Source organism: Culex pipiens, chromosome 2, assembly GCF_016801865.2.
Source record: "Culex pipiens pallens isolate TS chromosome 2, TS_CPP_V2, whole genome shotgun sequence".
In the NCBI taxonomy this organism is placed as follows: domain Eukaryota; kingdom Metazoa; phylum Arthropoda; class Insecta; order Diptera; family Culicidae; genus Culex; species Culex pipiens.
The window spans coordinates 180,405,926-180,421,907 of NC_068938.1; the positions used below are offsets into that span (position 1 = coordinate 180,405,926).

General features: G+C 37.5%; 2 protein-coding genes across 4 annotated transcripts in view; one reads left to right on the forward strand and one right to left on the reverse strand.

Moving 5' to 3' along the window:
• The window catches only part of LOC120420263 (neurogenic protein mastermind), a 232,366-nt gene that overhangs the window by 169,878 nt on the left and 46,506 nt on the right, over window positions 1–15,982 (forward strand). For all 3 annotated transcript variants that reach the window (XM_052707597.1, XM_039583259.2, XM_039583260.2), the window contains one exon: window positions 2,441–3,994. In XM_052707597.1, the coding sequence (XP_052563557.1) occupies window positions 2,441–3,994 (1,554 nt within the window). The remainder of the gene's footprint in view (window positions 1–2,440; window positions 3,995–15,982) is intronic.
• Window positions 5,941–7,916, reverse strand: LOC120420266 (polyserase-2-like). The gene is made up of 2 exons (XM_039583266.2): window positions 6,598–7,916; window positions 5,941–6,535 (listed from the first exon to the last, which is right to left on the reverse strand). Exons 1-2 carry the CDS (start codon window positions 7,716–7,718, stop codon window positions 5,965–5,967), a joined length of 1,692 nt encoding a protein of 563 aa, XP_039439200.1. The 5' UTR covers window positions 7,719–7,916; the 3' UTR covers window positions 5,941–5,964.

Below are 15,982 nucleotides of genomic sequence, written 5' to 3' on the forward strand. Positions count from 1 at the left end.
TTTCATCACAGACTTGCAGATCGGAGACATTAAGAGCGAGTTTTTCACCGATGTGAAACAGGTCGTATCGAGGTGCTCCAATTTGGATGAAACTTTCAGCGTTTGTTTGTCTATGCATGAGATGAACTCATGCCAAATATGAGCCCTCTACGACAAAGGGAAGTGGGGTAAAACGGGCATTGAAGTTTGAGGTCCAAAACACATGAAAAATCTTAAAATTGCTCGCATTTCCGTAAAACTTCATCAATTCCAACTCTCTTAGATGCATTCGAAAGGTCTATTGAAGCCCTTCAAAATGTGCTATAGACATCCAGGATTGGTTTGACTTTTTCTCATAGCTTTTGCAAATTACTGTTAAAAATTGATATTTTTAAAACCTTAATAACTTTTGGCAACAGCCTCCAACACCCATACTCCCATAGGTCAAAAGTTAGGGAATTTCATGGACTATAAGCCTACGGTATTAACTTTTTGGCCAATCGCAGTTTTTCTCATAGTTTTTCGATTTTTCTAGAACAAACATTTTACAACGTTAGTTTTTGCCCTGTAGGCCAAGAAGACGGCACTTTTTGGTCTCAATTTTGTCATATTCGGAATCCTCGGTCAATTTCACGTAAGTTAGAAGTATTGGAGTTGTAATTTTGATTTAAAAAATAATTAAATAAAACATTTTTGAAAAAAGAAATAAAACATTTTTGAAAAAAGAAATAGATCTTATTTACCCTATGATCAATACGTCAAATGCTGTATCAAGTAGGCGAAAACTTGTTTACCCCTAATCCGACAAAATTCTAAATAATATTTTAATTAATTCTAAATGGCATTTTTCCAATCAAATTCAAAATTACAACACCTCAATCTAATGTAACATTTTCTGAGGATTCCGAATATGTCAAAATTGAGACCAAAAAGTGCCGCTATGGAGGCCTACAGAGCAAAAACTAACGTTGTAAAATGTTTGTTCTAGAAAAATCGAAAAACTATGAGAAAAACTGCGATTGGCCAAAAAGTTAATACCGTAGGCTTATAGTCCATGAAATTCCCTAACTTTTGACCTATGGGAGTATGGGTGTTGGAGGCTGTTGGGAAAAGTTATTAAGGTTTTAAAAATATCAATTTTTAACAGTAATTTGCAAAAGCTATGAGAAAAAGTCAAACCAATCCTGGATGTCTATAGCACATTTTGAAGGGCTTCAATAGACCTTTCGAATGCATCTAAGAGAGTTGGAATTGATGAAGTTTTACGGAAATGCGAGCAATTTTAAGATTTTTCATGTGTTTTGGACCTCAAACTTCAATGCCCGTTTTACCCCACTTCCCTTTGTCGTAGAGGGCTCATATTTGGCATGAGTTCATCTCATGCATAGACAAACAAACGCTGAAAGTTTCATCCAAATCGGAGCAACTCGATACGACCCAAGATACGACCTCTAGAACAAACCGAGCAGAATCTACAAATACTGCCTCTTAATAGCTCTGTGAAGTTACTTGAATCAGTGTGCAAAAGTGACAGCTACACGCTGACACAAAAAGGCGCAAATTGTGGGTTAAATTCATTGCTGGTTTTTTACTGAAATTGAAGGAATTTTGATGTCTAAAGATTTGTGGTCATCGCAGTGAACTTGAACTTTACATTTCATGATGTAAAACGAAAACGCGACCAAAAATTTAAGTGGAAGAATAAGGCTTATAACTGCTTATTTAATTGTCGGTGTACAGGACGCCTCACCGTTTAATCATTTTCTGGCGTACATTCAATTTTGAAGTAAAAAATCAGTCATTGAATTGGAAAAATAAAATTATTTTTCAAATTTTATTTTTTTTGAATTGTGTGCACCTACGTCGAAGACCAAGATTGTTTACTTTTTGCTCTTTGGTCTGACAGTCTTGGTCTGACAGATTTGGTCTGACAGCTTTATCATGGATTTTGGTCTGGTCAGGCGAGGGATAGGACACAGCACCTTCCTGATTCAACTGGAGGAGATTTTCATTCAATGCATTTCACCTTCATAGACAGAAAAAGTGACATTACACCAGAAATGTGGTAATATTACACATTTTCCGAGAGAAAGTTTCACATTTTTTTCTGACATAAAAGACATTTTTTTTCTTTACTGTGTACCTTTGCTGAGTAGTCAAATTTCAATATTGTGGGAGTCTCTTCAACATACATACCCGCAGGTCACTGGCTCAACTGACTCAACGGAAGTTGATTTGAATGTTACTAAACTTATCATAACTTCAGTAAGATGCGTTGAACTGCACAAGTCCAGGTCGAAGTGAATATTAACAACTATAGTTATCTAAGGAACTCCCTGAAGTTTTTGGAGATCAACTACCTAAACAGAGTCTGATTAAATATTAGTAGAACTTGATCAATTTTTAAGCAATTTTGTCAAAAAATACTAATCCCGCTATCTCTCTCTCTCCCTCTTTCCAGCAACAAAAATTCCTGAAAAGACCCGCAGACGACGTCGATTCCCCGTCCGACTCGTACGAACCGCCGGTCAAGCTCGCGCACAACGGCGGCGGCGGCGGAGGTGGAGGCGGAAGCGGTGCCACGGAAAACCTTACCAAGTTCTCCGTCGAGATCGTGCAGCAGCTGGAGTTTACGACGTCGGCGGCCAACTCGCAACCGCAGCAGATCAGCACGAACGTAACCGTAAAAGCCCTCACGAATGCGTCCGTCAAGAGCGAGGGTCCCAGTCCGGCCCAGCAGCAGCAGCAGCAGCAGCATGGCGGCGGTGGAAGTGGTGGGGGTGGAGGCGGCGGACCTGCGCCCTCGCCACACCACCTGCACGACCTTGGCCACATTGTGGACTTTAAGCAGGAGCCGGAGAACGAGTTTGCCGACCTGTCGGCGGCGCTGGAGAAGGACGCCGCCGCCAACGGGCACTTCCCAGGGCTTTCCGATCTCATCGGGGACGACACCAACGACGAAAGCGACACCTTCAAGGATCTCATCTCCGACCTGTCCGACTTCCATTCCGACTTTCTGGACTTTGAGGAGAAGCCACCGATCTCGGGACCGACCCAGCAGCAGCAGCAGCAGATGTTGCACGCCCAGCAGCAGATCGAGGTGAAGCAGGAGACCTGTATCAAGCAGGAACACCCGAGTCCGGTCGGCGGCATGCTGGACAACATGGGCATCAAGCGGGGCAGTCCCGTGACGCAGCAGCAGCAGCCGCAGTTCCCGAATGCGTTCAACGATCCCAGTTTGGGCCCGAAACGGGGTCCGTACGGAAACCCACAGAATGGCCCAATGGCGGAACTCTCCCCGGCGGCACAAACCCTGAAGCACATGGCCGAACAGCACCAGCACAAGAACGCCATGGGCGGCATGGGTGGCGTAGGATTCCCACCGCGAGGACCGCAAGGTCCCCAAGGTCAACGACCCCCTTACGCAGACCAGTTCGGCAACCAGTTCAGCAGTGCCGGCCAGGACTTTATGGGGGCCAACCCCACGGGTGGCCCCAACCCGAACCAGTTCCACAAGGGTAACGTGCCGCCCTTCCCGGGGGCGGACCTCATCAAGCAGGAACTCTACTCCCCGCAGAACGACTTTGATCTCAAGCCGCAGCTCAACCGGATACCGGGCGGTCCGCAAATCCCCGGTGGCCAGAAGATGGGACCCGGCTTCGGCAAACCCGTGCAGCAGCAGCAATACTCACCGTACGGATCGCCCGCCGGCGGGGGAATGCCCAACCACGGCAGTCCGCACGGTCCCGGGTACATTCCGCCGCGGGGTCCCGGACCGGGTGCGGGAGGTGGGGGGAATGGGGGTAACAACAACGGTGGCAACGGAGGAACCGGTCCCGGCAGCGGAGGAAACGGAGCGGGAAGTAACGGTGTGCCGCCGGGACGGGGTGGTGGTGGTGGTGGGGCAGGGCCCACGGGAGGGAACGTACCGAACGCGCCGCCGACCATGCTCCAGATGAAGCAGACCCAGCAGCTGCACATCAGCCAGCAGGGCCCGGGAGGACACGGAATACAGGTGAGTTTCTTTTTTTTTTGTTTTATTGGCTGTGGAACATTCTCTAAATATTTGTATGAGATTTTATGCAGGAAAGTGAAGCTAAATCGCCTCAAACAAAAAAAAAACAATAACAAACCACTCATTTCTGTCAGATTTTCTAACCTCGATTGTTTACACCATCGCACAGTGGGAAAAAGGGCCCAAAAAATTACCGCAACATGATTTCGCGCAAACCATCGATTGCTATACACCAAAAGCTTCGTTTTTGCACCAGGAACAATAATCCGATGAAAAATCGCACTGCACGGACCAGTGGCCGAAGTACAGGCCACCGGAAGATCTGGATTTTTGGAAATAGTATCTGATTTATCCAATTGTTAAAAATACTCTCCATCCAAAATCAAGAAGTTTGATACGTCGCACGACTAGTTCATACTGTTTCCTAATGCGGTTCTGGATGTGGCCACTGGAGATCGATGGAACCGGTTCCGATGGGACCTATGGTATTTGATATTATACTAGGATTGTTCATGGTAGAAGATAGCGTATCAGTTCACAATTGGATGAATCAGATTCATTTTCCAAAAATCCGGATCATCCGGTGGCTTGTACTCCGGCCACCGGTCCGTGCAGTGCGATTGTTCAGCGGATTATTGTTCCTGGTGAAAAACGCAAAGCTTTTGGTGTATAGCAATCGATGGTTTACGCGAAATCATGTTACGGTAATTTTTTGGGCCCTTTTTTCCCACTGTGCATAGGTTCAACTGCTTTATTGTCTTTTGCAAGCAGAACATAACCAAACTTTTCGGCACACTCAGCAAACGTAAAATCAATACAAATTGCTGCCGGCTGCCGGCAGCAATTTTGTATGGTTTGACGTTTGCGGAGGGTATCAAAAAAAGGTAAACAAATCGTGCATTATCCAATTGTTGTTTGCAAGCAGTGACATAAACAAACTTTTCACTTTTCGTCTTGTAATCCGATCACAATATTTACCTTTTTTAACAGAAGTGGCGGCGTAGCAATCCTAAGGCTACGTCACGACTGTCATCCACATACAAAGCGAGTAAGGTCAAAATCGAACCAATAATATCGAAGTTTTAGCGCGTGGCATTTGAAAAGGTCGTATGTGCATCGGACCTAAATTACAAAAATTAAAACTTTTTTCAGTTTTTTTCTTTATGGAAAGATTTATGTTTAATCTCAAATTTGAATTAGGGGAACAGCATATAATTCCATCGAGAACCTAATGTTGGTATATCAGCACTTTGGTGTTCAGTTACAGCTAGTTGAAAGCATTTTTGACAGAAATTTAATTAGTATTCTGAAAGCGTAATTGAAGTTAATACAACGTACTGGAAAAATCAAACTGATTTTATTTTGTTTCAAGGAAACTGAAGCTATACGGTTTTTTTTTAAGTTTGTTGTGTTTAGTGTGTTATGTTGTATTGCTTGATTGGCTTAGTAGACCTTTGTTTTATTGATCGAATAAATGTTAAATGCGGAAAAAATACGAAATACTTGTAATTATCTCGCATTATATGCAAACAAAAAGTTAAAACCGAGGTGAAAACTTAAACAAATAATTTGGGAATTGTATTTATTTCATAAGACCTTTTAAAAATTCACACGTAAACAAAACAGAAAAAAAAAATCGTGGTAATATTACATCTGGGAAGGGGTACATCTTTTATGTCAGAAAAAATGTGTAATTTTACCTCTGGAAATGTGTAATTTTACCACTTTTCTGGTGTAATGTAACTTTTTCAGTCTAAAATGAGGTAAAATTACATCATAAGAGAGGTAATATTCAACCTTCCAAAATTACAGCTTCCAAATTTACATTATTTTTTTCTGTGAATATTAATAGCACCTATGGCGGGGACTTCAGGAAATTGCTTGCGTGTCAGATCAGGGAAAAAAAATCAAAAATCTAAGAAAATCTACAATATTTTTGTCATTGAACATCTACTGTTTACTGCTTTAAATCAAGGCTTCATGTTGTCCAAAATCCACTCCATATAGTCCACAATCTTGATAAACTGCTCCGGCTTCGTACAGTACGATATGTCCGTCTGAATCCCGTACGCCAAATACCGGTTGGACTTCTTCTCCACCGCCTGGATGGTCGTTCCCTGCATGTAATCGTTGCACTTCACCGACGCCCTGCTCGGATCCTCCCGATTCCGCACGCACACGATCGACTCCGACACGTTCCGGCCCAGCTCCCGCTGGCACGGTCCGTGGTGAATCAGTTCCACCACCGCTCGCTGCAGGTACTGCGCGTCCTCGCCGGACTCCTTCCACCCGGTTAGCACGTACCGCGGGTAGACCCGTTCGCGCTGTTCCACGCTCGTTGGCAGACAGACGGCTTCGATGTGGGCTCGACGACCGACGTACGCTGGCGAGGCCAGCCGCGCCAGGATCAGTTTGTCCTTCTGGAAGAACTCCGAGGTGGCGACCTCCTGGACGGCTCCCGAACAGATGCGCATCGGGCTGGTCACGCAGTCTTTGACCTCGCCGGTTTTGTAGTCTCCCAGGGTCACCGACACGTCGTCACTGGAAGAAAGTGGGGGGTATTTGATGAAAGATTGTTGGGGAAAGGATTGGGGAATATTCACTTCCAATCGACGCAGGTAGTTGTCAGGATGTAGTTCTTGTTGATCAGCAGCCCGTTGCACTGCACGTAATCGTGACTCTCGAACGGGTGTCGAACTTGCACGATCCACGGGTACTGCGAGATGACTGGTTTCTTGTCTTCGGCGTACCCAAACAGGAAGTCATTCTTGCCACAGTTACCTTGGTTGATCAGTCGAACGTTGGGATGTCCTTCGATGGGATCGCTGTTGTTGGTTATCGGAGCATTCTCGTAGATCCACTCCAGATACAGCCCGGCGTCGGTGAAGCCGACAAACTTCTTCAGGTTGCACATCCCGGCTGAGTCCAGTGTATTGCTGAAGGACACTACTCCCCGTAGGTACCACTGATTTTGATACTGAATGATCAGTCCACCTCCGCTGTCCCCGTTGCACACTCCGGTACCGTTCCGGAACCCGGCACAGAACGTCTTGGCGTTGATGAGGTGCCCAAAAAAGTCACGATCACTCGCCAAGCAGTCGTGCGTGCTCACGATCGGCATCCGTGCCTGGTTCAGGATCGCGGCGGTCTTGTTGCTGTCCGTCAGTCCCCATCCAACAACCGTCCCTTCCCGGCCGTAAATATTAGGCAGCACTACTCCGTCGTCCCGCTTCCACAGACACACCGGCTGCACGTACTGCGTAAATATCACCGGCACCTCCAACTTCAAGATCGCGATATCGTTCTCGTACGTCAGCGGTTTGTAGTTGACGTGCGTTACAATCTTGGCCACCTCGTGGTCGCGTCCCTGCTCCTCATGCTCCTCGGAGATGTTGAACCGTCCCACCTTGACCAGCACATCCCTCACGGGCCGGTGCTTCCGACTCGATCGCTGTGTAACGCAATGCGCGGCCGTCACCACGAGAAACTTGTGCACGAGCGTGCCTCCGCACTGGTAATCGAACTCCTCACTGATCCCCACCCGGTGGAACAACGCCACGTGCCACGGATATTCGCCTGGTCGCGATCGGAAGCCGGCCTTGATCAGACCCTCCAGCGGGGCCAGCTGGCGACCGCAGGACCGATCGTCAAAGTCCGTCTCGCCGATAGAGGTCACCCCCGCGACAAGCGCTGCGAAGATCGCCAGATAATGAACGGCAGCCATCGCGCGGGGAGATGTTGCCGCGATCAAGTGTAGAACTCAACTGAGCGCGAGTACGCCGAGACGAGAGCTAGGAAGTGCATACTAAACTTGTTTTATTGCTAGCCTGGGGGGCTTTCCAGTTCTCAGTATGACGCGATTTGTGTTTGAAACGAGCTTTGAACATGGAATAACTGTAGATTGTTTACATCGCACGATCTTGCTCCAAATGAGAGTTATAGTGTTTCACTTTGACTTCGCCATAAAATTCTTTCGAACAAAGTCCGAAAATATCAAGTGTAATGAATGATACGTCTCTCCGCAGCTTTGCATGAAAGGACACTATAACTCCCGTCAGATTAAATGCGGAATTCATGAAGAGAAAGATCAGTTACACAGCTCCACAAGTTTAAAGTCAAAGATGATAACTATAGTTAACAAGTTGCAGTTAATTCTGACCTGTGTTTCAACTGCCAAAAATACGAAAATACAAAAATACAAAAATACAAAAATACAAAAATACAAAAATACAAAAATACAAAAATACAAAAATACAAAAATACAAAAATACAAAAATACAAAAATACAAAAATACAAAAATACAAAAATACAAAAATACAAAAATACAAAAATACAAAAATACAAAAATACAAAAATACAAAAATACAAAAATACAAAAATACAAAAATACAAAAATACAAAAATACAAAAATACAAAAATACAAAAATACAAAAATACAAAAATACAAAAATACAAAAATACAAAAATACAAAAATACAAAAATACAAAAATACAAAAATACAAAAATACAAAAATACAAAAATACAAAAATACAAAAATACAAAAATACAAAAATACAAAAATACAAAAATACAAAAATACAAAAATACAAAAATACAAAAATACAAAAATACAAAAATACAAAAATACAAAAATACAAAAATACAAAAATACAAAAATACAAAAATACAAAAATACAAAAATACAAAAATACAAAAATACAAAAATACAAAAATACAAAAATACAAAAATACAAAAATACAAAAATACAAAAATACAAAAATACAAAAATACAAAAATACAAAAATACAAAAATACAAAAATACAAAAATACAAAAATACAAAAATACAAAAATACAAAAATACAAAAATACAAAAATACAAAAATACAAAAATACAAAAATACAAAAATACAAAAATACAAAAATACAAAAATACAAAAATACAAAAATACAAAAATACAAAACTACAAAAATACAAAAATACAAAAATACAAACATACACAAAAAATACACAAAAAATACACAAAAAATACACAAAAAATACACAAAAAATACGCAAAAAATACACAAAAAATACACAAAAAATACACAAAAAATACACAAAAAATACACAAAAAATACACAAAAAATACACAAAAAATACACAAAAAATACACAAAAATACACAAAAAATACACAAAAAATACACAAAAAATACACAAAAAATACACAAAAAATACACAAAAATACACAAAAAATACACAAAAAATACACAAAAAATACACAAAAAATACACAAAAAATACACAAAAAAATACACAAAAAAATACACAAAAAATACACAAAAATACACAAAAAATACACAAAAATACACAAAAAATACATATTTTTAAATATTTTTTTCGAAAAGATCGGAAATTTTCTCGAATATTTCATATTTTAACATTGAAAATCGGACCATTAGTTGCTGAGATATCGACATTAAAAAATCGTGGGTTGTTTGGATGAGACTTAGAAAACATCAATTTTCCTGTTTTTAAACCTTTGCATTGCAATATCTCAGCAACTAAGGGTCGTATCAACAAAGTTCAAAAAAGCAAAATATAGAGAATTTTCTCAGCTTTTCAAAAATATGTTTTTCAAAAGTGGGCAAACATGTGCACTAATTTGAAAAATGAAAAACTGCGGCTGTTTTCAAAAAAGTCGCCCAAATATGGATTTTACTTGAAAACGGTGCACTTTATTAAAATTTCACTAAAGTACTTTTTGATTGCAAATTTTATTTTACATCGAAAAATGAAGTTGAAAAATTTTTGCGACCGATATTTTGATTTTTTGAAGAAATCAGTATTGATTCAAAAATTCATAACTCGCTCAAAGATTTTTTGCCCATCCTGGAAATTTCTGAAAAGTTGGCATTTTATGTCCTCTAAAACATTTCAAAAAAGTTGGCTGGCCTGGAAATTTCTGAAAAGTTGGCATTTTATGTCCTCTAAAACATTTCAAAAAATAAAAAAAAATATAGTTTTTTTGCAAATCAAGTTTTAGTGACAAAAAAATAAATAAAAAATCACCAATTTTTTTTACCGTGTATCATTTTTTTCCAGTGTAGTCCGTATCCATACCAACAACTTTGCCGAAGACACCAAATCGATCAAACAATTCCTTCAAAAGATACAGATTTTTGAAGCTGCCGAATTTGTATGGAAAATTATATGGACAAACAGATGATGCAAAATGGCTACTTTGGGCATAGCGAAAGCAGCAGTTGGATTAAAAAAAACAAAAAAAAAATCGAATGACTGAAATCTGAGAGAACTGCTCTAATCTAAATTGATTTAGAATTTTTAAATCCAAGATGGCTGCCAAAATGATAGTGGTGAAATATTGAGAAAAGAAAATAATTTTATAGGCGATCAACTATTTCATGTTAAAAGAATGTATAAAGATACGAAAAAATAACACCTTAAAAATTTAATTTTCGAGGGTTTCTTCTTACTACAAAAAAAAATACAATGGAAAATTTCAGGAAAGTAAGTAAGGGATTGCTCGATATTACCCCTTATTCGATTAAAATTATCTCATTAACGAACGAGCTTTAATTTTTTTTAAACAATTTTTTTAACATTTTTTCTTGACACGAAATTTTTATCATGATAAAAAATAGTAGAAAATAGGATTTTTTTAAATGTTGATTATTATTGTAAACAATTTTTGAATACATTTATTTTCCCAATAAGCCATCCTCAAAAGTAACGCCACACTTCATCCCCACAACCACCTTTCTTCATCATCGTTATTGTCGCCCTCTTCCCCAAGGAATCACGCTAGATAAGAAGCCTCCCATCCAGCGCACACACCCGAGCACTCTCGGGAGACTTTTGCTCGAGAGGCTGTGCAAAGAGAACAGCATACCTCTGGGAGAGGGCGAGAGCAAATCTAGAGTTTTGTTTGATTAGGTCCTATAAACATATGAAAGACAATAGTTTATTGGTCCTTTTCAAAAAAAAAACTCTGGAAATGAGAGTTTTTGCACTCCCCAAACATAAATCCTGCCAACTGATTACCAGCAGACCAGCAGAAGGCGCACAAGAATCCGGGAGCATACTCTTCGGGATTACCAGATAGGCCCCCCTCACTTGCTGGTTTCGCCTGATTGTTGTTGTTGTTATTGTTGTTGCTGGAATGTGACACGCAGGGCACGGTGTGTTTGCTGGGAGAAAATGTTTTTTCTTAAATTTATTAATTTTAGTTACCAACAAAATTTAATGTTTTACATGCAGATTTTAATCAATTTTATAGTAAAATTGCTCAAAATTTTAATTCTAAACCCACCGTGACACCCAAAGAAACGGTAAAAAGCCAGAAACCAGAGGGGGAAGGTGGTCGGGAGGCTGGGCAAAGGGGGACGATGAGTCGAGTACGCGCGGGAAGTTTTAATGGGTTTCGAGACCCTTATATTTCATGTTTATTGCCCAACCAGAGGGTCCGGGTGGGCACACTTGCCAATAAGCGAAAACGTCTCCGCTGTTGGGAGGATTGGCTGGCTTGTTGAGGCAGAAGCTCTCTGCTATTTTGTGTGCGTTTTCATTATTTTACCCAGAACCGTATCGATCCGAAACCCCTTCGAGAGTCAGATTTCAGGAAGTTGGAGATGATTTTGGAAATTTCTGAAAATCATAACATTTTTGTTTGTAAACATGGCAATCTTATAAAATACAAAACAAAAATCAGGAGAACTTTTTTTTGTTAAGATTGATGCAAAGTGACACAATTAAACACTCTTCACATCCCATCCCATTAGACAACTCTCCTCTTTCCCAGCGATAAACTGTCCAATGACACCTAACCGCCAGTTGCATTGAAACCAAAAAAAAAAGCTCCATCAACAAACAAACATTAACAAGCCCCGGATGGCTTCATTCGCCGAAGCTCCCGTGCACTGACTGTCCACTGGCCCCGTGTCTGGATCGATATTGGAAAGCTCAATTATGCAAATGCACTTTGGGAGGTGGGATGTGTCTCTCTCTCTGGGGCCTCACCAAAGTCAAGCTTGAACCAGTGGGTTAATCATTTAATAACACAGAAAAAAAAAGTTGAATTTTGGAATGTTGAAAATTTGGTAGGTTGAATATTACCTCTTTATTTGTGTAATATTACTTAAAAAATGTGTAAAAATGTGAACCTGATGAATATTCATCAAAAACTGATGAAAATTCATCATTTTCTGGGGTAAAATTTATCATTTATTTTGCCACAAAATCTGTCACCATTTCCTGATGAATATTACCATCATTTTTTTTCTGTGAAGGTGAAAAGGTGGCATTTTGATTTACTGGTACTTTTTTTATTTTGGGAGAATAATTTTTATTTTTAAATTTTTTCTAAGCCATTTAAAAATGAAATCAATTTTTTGTCCCAAAGATATTATTTGAAGATTTTGTCAAAAAAAAAACAGACTGAAAAAGATAGCTGATTATTGATTTTTTTTGTGTCAAGAATTTTTTATCTACAATTCATTTCATAACGCAATTTTTTACATTTTTGAGTAAAGATAGATAGATACTTTTGAGCTTTTTTAAAAAATGATTTTTAGGGAAATCAAAAAATAAAAAAATATCCCTTTTTCATAAATTACCTAAGAAATTCTCAAGATTTCGGAAATTTTTCGCGATTTTATGAACATATTTTTTATATGAAACTTTTTTCCATGCATTCCCTATGTCAAAAGAAGTCATTTCGCATCATTAGTGTTTCTTTACAAGTCTCTATACATATATGGTGGATGGTCATAAAAATGGATTTATAAATGTATGAAATTCTTCTGTATCTTGGGAAAAAAAATTCTGTTATAATTTGAACTTTTCGAAAAATGGGTTCACGGAAAATAACCGATTTTTTTATTTTACTTTTTATTAGTACAAGTTGTCTTCTCTAAATACCTATATTTTGTTTTTGTTTTTTATATTTTTAGGGGACAAAGAATATATCTTTTGAGTCATTGTGCATAATGACGCAAAATTTGGTAGTAGATATGATTTTTTTTATCATCATCATCAAATCATGTTTTTTGTGAAATATCAAAAATCTGGACAAAAAATACTAAAAATCATTATTTAAAGCAAAACTAAGTTTTAAAATCAAACTTAACTTTTGTGAAAGTCTAAAATTAAAAATTTTTTCTTATTTCATTTTTCAGACCAGATTATATTTTTTAAATATTTTTATCAGAAGAGATCAGAAAATTTCGCAACTAAATTTGTTAATAATAATAAGACTGAAAATTAAACTAACGCCTAAACTCCCAAGCGTATGAAAAAGGTGGGAAATCTCATAAAATTAAGAAATGTTATCCGAGATTGGAAGTTCAGGTTTAGTAAATTTAGCCAGGCTTATCTTTTGATGGTAAAATTTATTCAATTTCAATTTTATTTTTTGCAAAATAAGTATTATATTAAATATATTGAAATACAATGTTAAATTAAAAAAAAGAATAATTAATCATAAAAGCAACCTTTTTATGGATGTGCGAAAAAAAATATCATAAATCATATTTTTTGAAACACAAAAAAAATATTTGTGTTTATGTAATATTTCAATTTTATTTCAAACTATGTACATCATATTTTTCAATATTGTTTAGTCTACATTCAGTGTTATCTGTTTGATTTTTTTTCATAACAATTTATTGTTGTTTCTGTAATATTTCTGTAAGTTTTTTTGTTATTCATTTCAATATGAGTAGTTTATTCTTCAATATTGTTCACTTACGTTTCAATAATATTTTTGTGAATATTTTCATTCCATTAAAAATCTGCTTATGTATTTTTAAATATTTTTTGATTTTAACTTATTTTAAATGTCTTTTTTTTTTGAATAAAACTTAAGGGGTTACATACATGTAGAAAATCACAAAATGTATTTTACAGAAAATTTATTAAATTCACTTAAAAGATGATTTTCAATCACTCCTGAAAGTTTCATGAAGATATTTCATGATTTAACTGAGAAAGAGACGATTTAAGCTCAGAATGTTGCCATGCGCAAAGCAAACTTTCTGAGCGTTTGTCTCTGAACACCAAGTTGATTAACGGGTGCCACGATACCTCGAGATGGGACGGACCAAATTGGTTGAAATTTTGGATGAAGACTCCCAAGACATATCCCGTGTGCATGACGAAGCCCGATTTTGAAATTTTGAATTTTCAAAAAATACAAAAATCAAAAACTGGCGATTTTTTATATGAAAAACAGAAAAATATTTTTATCTTTTTTTTAAATAAACTTTTTGAAAATTGGCCTTTGTCATGGTTTAACGAGTCTTCACTTAAATTTTGAGCCGATTTGGTCGAAGCAATGTTGAGATATCGTGGCACCCGTTTTTTGAAACTGCTAACTTCAAATAAATATATCTGGGCAATGATACAACCAAATGTCTTCAAATTTGTTTTGTATATTTTAATTCCCTGAAAACAGATTTTGAAAAAAGTTTAAGTGTGTGCTCAAACCAACCTCTGTTTTCTCATTCTTTCAACATTTTTGCTTGTTTCAGTAATATTCTGTAAAGTTTTTTTTTTCAATCTTTAGGAAAATAGAAGTTATAATTCTTGACATTTTTTTTGAAAGGGTCGTATAAGCTATGGGGTTTCCTACAGTAGTAGGACTTTTTCAAATTAAATTCTAGATATTTTTCTTATTTGTTTCGGGCGTGGATAATAATTATTCGACTGAAATTCTCAAACTATTGAAATCATTAAAAAAAAATTCAACATAGAGTAGTGATCATTTAAGCTGTAAATCTAGAGTTTTTTTTTAAAGGACCTATAAACATATGAAAAACAATAGCTAACAGCTCCAGAAATAACTCTTCTTTAATATCTTTAAATATAAGAGAATGATAAATAAAAAAAAATTAGACATGAGTGCCACAAAAGTGGTATAAATTCTATAACGAAAAAAAAAAGAATGATAAAAGTGTTTTGAAATGCGTTTAACACCAGTCGTGTTGTTTTTTAATCATTAGTTTTCAAAATATCTAAAACATAAATTTAGAAAAATATTTTAATAGGTACATATTTTATTACTAAAAACATGTTTGGAATTGTGAATTTAGACTAGATATTATATAAACTAAAACACAGTTAAATTTTGCATTGAATAAAAAAATAAATTTAGATAAAAAAGGATTTTAAATATTTTCAAAAACATTCGATAAAATCCTAGGATCAGTGTACTACGTTGGAATTTGAAAGTATTCCCTTAATTGTCATAATTTCGTCTAATACAAAAAAAAAATCTTCGTTTTTTTACACAAATGATAACATTGTTTCCTCAACATTGCCAAAAAAACATTACAGTTAACCTCCATTGTTGCTTCCTCCCACGTTGCGTTGCGTTAATGGGAAATTGGATTTCACCAGAGTGAACGAGTCAAGAAAACTTCACCAACTTGGCGAGCGTCAGGTCGCAATAAGTAATAATCGTTAAATTCGAATGCCTTTTTCCTCAAACCAGACACTCTCTCTCGCTCTTTCGGTGAAGCTAGGTTGACTAGTAACTGGAACTAGGGTAAGGGGGGGAATTTTGGTCGAATTTTATTTTTTGTTGGTTACGAGTGTGCTAAATCATCAAAATGGTAAAAATCTGTTAAATTTAAGAATAAATTGACCAATTAAAAATAGTTTTGGAAAAAAATCTGTTTAATTTTACCAAAATTAACTTCTTAACCCCATTTAAGGTAGACCACTTCAAATCAGGGAAGCGATGATTTCGTCGACGACGTCGAAAAAAGGTTCTGCTTCGGAAAGCATTCTCCTCCCCGCCGCCGTTCGTGTTCAATAAGGTTAAGAGCTTTTTTCCTAACCCCCTCTCCCTCTTTCTCTCACCAACTGAACTGTCTCAAAATGGAGAGACAAAGAGGGAAGAACGTGTCGTGGCAGGAGCGATGATGACGGAGGGGTGTATAAAATTTATTAATAATTTGAAAATATGATCCTACCGGGATGAAATTACTTTTGCCCCAGCCCC